The 6000-nt window shown below is 41.2% G+C and overlaps 1 protein-coding gene across 1 annotated transcript; it reads left to right on the top strand.

Annotated features, from left to right (window-relative positions):
- LOC146708338 (kelch-like protein 10) lies at positions 1-4727 on the top strand. The gene is made up of 5 exons (XM_085460176.1): positions 1-279; positions 1286-1769; positions 2109-2723; positions 3446-3595; positions 4321-4727. Exons 1-5 carry the CDS (start codon positions 131-133, stop codon positions 4672-4674), a joined length of 1752 nt encoding a protein of 583 aa, XP_085316302.1. The 5' UTR covers positions 1-130; the 3' UTR covers positions 4675-4727.
- Positions 4728-6000: the final 1273 nt, after the last annotated feature.

The following is a 6000-nucleotide window of genomic DNA, read 5'->3' as shown; positions in this document are numbered from 1 at the left end:
TCATAAGCTTCCATTCCATAATGTCACAGTTAGGTTTGATTTGGTGCTCAGAACACTTTAAGACAAACTGTATTGGATTGTAAGACAAACTTCAGACAAAAAAATAAGAAAAGCAGTCACAAAACTCAAGATGAGGGAAGAACAGCCTCCATACAAGTCGAGCTCGGTGTATAATGAACTCCGTTTTGAGGGAAAATTTTGTGATGCAATCATCAAAGTGGAGGATGTTGAATTTCCGGTCCACAAGATAATCCTGTGTAACTGCACCCCGTACTTCAGGTGAGTTGCTTACCTGATAATGGGGAGGAATGATTACCGATTTATGTAATTCATGGTCTTAGTCTGTGAAACAGTGCCAACAAAAAGGAATCATGGAGCTTTTGTGATAAAAAGACGGTCACAGTCAACTGACAGATATACCCAAAACATAACGCAAACATTTGCACTTGGTGATTGCATGAACTAAATTCAGACTGTGTTGAGCTGAAGTTTCATTTATGTGTTTTATTAAGTTACATTAAAATCTTATCAAGTGTTATCCACACAGTAAAACACACCAGATTTACTAATACTAAAAAGGTTGAATGCTATTATGCAGTTATATGCTGTGCAAAAGTTTTGACTTGCCTCTCATGTCGTTATGTTTTGCTTTGAAGTAGATGATTTTTTAAAGGTACACTTGAACAATAGTTGTCAGAGGCTTTCAAAGGTTTTGATTGGACATTTTTCACCCTTTTCGGTCCAGTCATTGTACCTGACCATTTTCAGAGGAATGCTTTTGTTTTGTTTTTGTTTGTTTGTTTATTTGTTTGTTAAGCCATTTAATGTTGACCTATGAAAAAGGAAACAGGCTGAGATATGCCAAATTACACGATAACTAGACTGAAGATCAGTGGAAACAGGCCTTATGGAGTTGACTTAAACATTTGTCATAGAGGTACAACACTGAGTGTCTCGAATCAGCTGTAAAACAAGGTGGAGGCTCTGTCACTGCATTTTGTTTGGCAATAGCTTCATATACATACTGCCAGTGTAATAAATCCAACACTCAAGCTCACTAAACATGTACAAACTCTGTTTTGGAGTTATATCCTCTACAGCAATATGGACTAGACATGAAAAGACTATCACAATAATCACATAGTAACACATGCAATCAGGCGATCATTTCCATTCCAGTCAATTGATTTTATATATTTATCCTACTTGTGCTTGACATGGTTTATTATCTTGTTGCTTCCACACCTTTTAAAATTCTCTGCTCTGTGTCCATCTCTACCCTCAGAGCTCTCTTCACCTCTTGGAGCGACCCAGACAAACAGGTCTTCAACATACCTGGCTTGTCTCCTGAGATGATGGCACTCATCATTGACTTTGCATACACTGGCAGTGTTTCTGTAACGGAGGAAAACGCAGTGGAACTTCTCATGGCAGCTGATCAACTCAATGTAATGGACATTGTAAAAATCTGCAGTGACTTCGTGGGGGAGCAACTCTGCGCAGAGAACTGTGTTGGCATTTGGCAGTTCACAAAAGTACACTTATCACCCGAACTACGTGCCAAGGCCTTCCACTACATCGTCAGTAACTTTGAGCAGGTGGTTCTTCAGGAGGAGTTCCTGCAGCTAACTGTGGAGGAACTTGGTGATATTCTTGAAAGAGATGACCTCAATGTACAGTGTGAGAGCACTGCGTACGAAGCACTTATAAAGTGGATTAGCCATGTGCCTGCAGAACGGGAACAACACCTCATCGCTCTGTTGTCTAAGGTGTATAAACTTCCATTACTACATTTAGTTTCGACTTAAATCTTCAGCATTTAAGTCATAGATTGAGTCAATCCATCTGGGTATAAGGATGCTTTAATCGCTCGAGATGTTGGTCTTTTCAGCTGTAGCCAAACCACATTTAAGCAATTCTCTTCTTTTGTCTATGTTGACAAAAAGGCTAATGGTGTCTCACTTTGGTCTCCCTCTTGCTAGCAATAAGAAAATGAAATAACACTACGAGCATTATCCTAAAGAAGCTGGAGTTGACTAAAACTGATATAGTTCAAATTCAATGTTTCCATTGTCTAAGTCCTATTGTCTTCTGTCATCTCTCTGTAGGTCCGACTGGGACTGGTGACTTTAGACTACCTAAGGGACAATGTGCGGCTCAATCAGTTGGTGCGGACCAGTTCTGACCGTCTGTCCATGATAAAGGCTGCCATTATATTACCACAAAATATGACCAACAGACCCTATGTGTTTCGCCTCTGTCCCCATCTTGCTCGTCCCCGCCTGCCTCATTCCGTCCTGCTGGCCATTGGGGGATGGAGTGACCGTAATCCAACTAACGCCATCGAGGCCTATGATTACCGGGCTGAATGCTGGGTAAACGTAACAAACAACCTGGAGCATCCTCGTGCCTATCATGGAGCCGCCTTCCTCAACGGGTACGTCTACTCCATTGGTGGCTTCGACAGGGTGGAGCATTTCAACAGCGTCCGTAGGTTTGACCTGACCACTCGCACCTGGAATGAGGTGGCACCCATGTACTGCCGCCGCTGCTATGTGAGCGTGACTGTGTTGAACGGGTTCATCTATGCCATGGGAGGCTACGACGGGCATGTACGACTCAGCAGTGCAGAGCGCTATCAACCTGAAACCAACCAGTGGAGTCTTATTGCATCCATGCATGAACAGAGGAGCGATGCCAGCTGCACAACACTTCACAGCCGGGTGGGTAAAGTAAAAGAGCAGGAGAGAAATAGAGTAGGGTCTCAGGCACACAGGCCTAGAGACCTGTCAGCAACCTTTTGGTAACAACCAGTTGCTAGTGAAAAATATGTATTCCTCGGCTGGTTAGGGAGTGGTTGTAAGAAAGACACTGACTTCTACAAATAGTTTGTGAGTGTTTGCAGACAAGTCAGAGTATTCCATGCAAACCTCTGGTGTGCTCAACAGTCTGCTAATGACCAAAGCAAACACAAGGAGGTTTGTGGTGCAACACCTTTCTTCAATTTCACACTAGTGACACCATCAACCTCCAGCTACCACTTGCCAACCAGTCAGGGGATACACATTTTTTACAGTGAAGCGAGGTGCAAGATACCTCACAAACTGGTTTCTAAACTAGAGTGATGAAGGCCTAAATTGAACAAAACTACACATTTAAAACTACCTGTATGCCCGTAATAGTGATGATAAGGAAAACAAAAGTCATTAAAAGAATTAGCTTTTTTTATTTTTGAAAGGCAGGGACTAAATGTCTAAATGTCAGTCTGTATCAGAAGAATTTATAGTGTTCATTGTTATGTTGATCATGTAAAAGAAAAAGATTTTCAAAAAACTTTTAAGTTCACAGAATGTAATAGCATGCAAGTAGGGAAAAACATCAACTCTTAAAAAGTTGAAATATATACTAATGTCAGGTTTTTTTTGTTTTTTTTCTTTGTCTTCAGATTTACATTTGTGGTGGATTCAATGGGAACGAGTGTCTGCAGACAGCTGAATGTTACAACCCAGAGACCGACCAGTGGACGATGATCAGTCCCATGAACAGCCGCCGCAGTGGGATAGGTGTCATTGCATATGCGGATCATGTCTTTGCAGTAAGACCAGAAAGTAGTGCTGACACTCACGTAACATACAAGTCACATCTGTAATGTGCCTTGATCAGCAAGGCTGACAGATTTGGCAGTTTTGCTAACTTTGTTTTGTATTCATCAATAATCAGATTCCTATCCTGACCACAGGTTCAGAGAAGGCATTCTCACTCATTAATTTAACTGATTAGTGATGTTTCTGCTGCATGTATTTTTTCATTTCATGATTTGAATTTGCTCCATTCCCAAAATGATTTCACTGATGATTTCACATTTCCTCATCATTCCACTAGGGGAAATATGTTAGAGACAATTTCAAAATCATCCTCCAACACCTTTTGAAAAATAAGCCAAGTGATTAGCACTCATTCTCTTGGGACAGTATGTATTTTAGCTGTAAATTTGTCTTGCTAGTTGCCTTAAACCCACTGATTTAGTTGATTTGCTGCTATACCCTTTGGTAAAAAGCAAAGATTGTGTAGTCTCACCTTCGGAGACATACTTCTTTATTTAGCTAGCTACTCTTGAAGATTTATTTTCTATTTACACTGTCTCTATTCAAAAATGAAAAAATTATTATCAGCAGAATGCAGTGACCTTATCCTGATGCTGACCTGCTGAAGAAAGGACTGAAACTCGAAGCTCCTTTTTGAAATAAAGGCAAAAGAGCTGTGAAGACAACTGAAAACATAAATACTTCACAATCATTTCACCCATGCATTTACTTTTAGGTTGGTGGCTTTGATGGAAACAGACGTCTGCACACCGCTGAGGCTTACAACCCGCAAACCAATACGTGGAACCTCGTGTCCTCTATGTTGACCCGCCGCAGCAACTTTGGCATTGCGGTAATCAATGATTGCCTCTTTGCTGTCGGGGGCTTCAACGGCTTCACCACCACTTTCAACGTTGAGTACTACGACGCTTCAACCAACCGGTGGTTTAAAGCATGTGACATGGGGATTTTCCGCAGTGCCCTGAGCTGCTGTGTGGTGTCCGGACATCCCAACCTGTCTGATTACACCATTCCTCGTGACAGCCTGACATGTTTAAATGTGCCAGAAGAAGCAGCGGAGTCCACGTAACACCTTTAAAATGCAATACTGCCATGTGTCAACATCTGGGACTCCAACATGAAGGACTGGAATAAATCTTTAGAACATCAAACCGCTGGTGAACTGGACATTTTTTGTAGATATTTCAAAAACTTTAAGTGTGTGCGTGAGGAGACCGTGCACTGCAGATACTGGGTTTCATCAAGAGAATGCCATTGCAACAATAACAAATTTAAAAGAATTTTTCATTCCCTGCAAGGTATGGCTGCTGAGTAGAACGGACATGCACAAAGGGTGACCAGATCACAATAAGTCACATGTGGGACTTTTCCAAGTCCTCCTAGGTAAACACAACAAGAATAAAGGGAAGCTTTTACTCTCCCTTCTTAAGTCAACTGGGGTTCTGTCTAGTAACAGACTTTACACTTGAGTAGGAATGTATCCACGGGTCATTTTTGAGCAATTTCTGACAATTTTTGAATCTTTAACAAATATTACACACATATACTGTGTTGCTTAACACCATCTTTTCTCTTGTGTGAAACAGAAAAATAACTCTATTTCTCAGTGTGTATTTAATGTGCTTTGTGGTATTTTCCACTATATTACATAGAATTATATATTTGTTTATGATAAAAAAGCATGACCTTCATATTTACTAAGGAAAATCCGGTCTTTATGTGTTCAGGGAGGTTGCTGTGATCTGCTCTCAGATCCGCTATCCACTGAGCATTGCTGTTATGGGTTGCGTCTTTCTCCCACATGCTCTTCCAGTATTGCTCCGTCTCCAGCCTTGGTGGTGCTGTTCTCATATTGTTCCCCTGACACTGAGAGTACACCTTGGATTGTTCTGTGGAGAACAGCTGGTTTATTCTCCTGCCTTCGATCTCTCTGGTGTACCTCTTCAAGCGACTGGCCAAGGCTTTGAGTTGTTGCTTGGCAGTTTCCAAGACCTCAGGTATGGACGGCTTGCTGTACTTCTTAGGCATCTTCTTTGTCACTGTGATGGCATCAGCCACACATGGGTAAATCAGTCCATTTTTTCACTTTATTAGTTTGCTTTGCAGTTTTCTTCATTAATATAATTCATTAATCATTTGGGTAAACCTAACACTGGTATTATGAGGCGCGCACATAGTAACATTGTGTGGTTTTTCTAAAATATTTTGTTATATTAATTATGTTTCTCTTTCTTTGAGTTACCTGGGTTTGGGTGGTGGCTGTTTTCTGTCTGGGCAAATATCGTGGCTGACAACTCTGGGAACAAAATGCCTGCTCAGCAGGACCAACCATGGGCTTACCAGGAGCAGGGGTGTTTTAGGTTTAGTTAGGTTATTCTGTGCTTAGTTAATATTA

The sequence above is a fragment of the Copadichromis virginalis genome, linkage group LG6 (assembly GCF_057382275.1).
Source record: "Copadichromis virginalis isolate Kocher_CV1m ecotype Utaka linkage group LG6, C_Virginalis_male_GT1.1, whole genome shotgun sequence".
In the NCBI taxonomy this organism is placed as follows: Eukaryota; Metazoa; Chordata; class Actinopteri; order Cichliformes; family Cichlidae; genus Copadichromis; species Copadichromis virginalis.
This window is presented reverse-complemented; position numbering and strand designations above follow the sequence as displayed.

What these genes read in the sequence shown, in the direction of transcription:
- LOC146708338 (XM_085460176.1), top strand. Translation starts at nt 131, where the DNA reads ATGAGGGAAGAACAGCCTCCATACAAGTCGAGCTCGGTGTATAATGAA. An exon ending in GCACAACACTTCACAGCCGG is followed by an intron (nt 2,724 to 3,445) that starts GTGGGTAAAGTA and finishes CTTTGTCTTCAG; the next exon opens with ATTTACATTTGTGGTGGATT. An exon ending in ATGCGGATCATGTCTTTGCA is followed by an intron (nt 3,596 to 4,320) that starts GTAAGACCAGAA and finishes ATTTACTTTTAG; the next exon opens with GTTGGTGGCTTTGATGGAAA.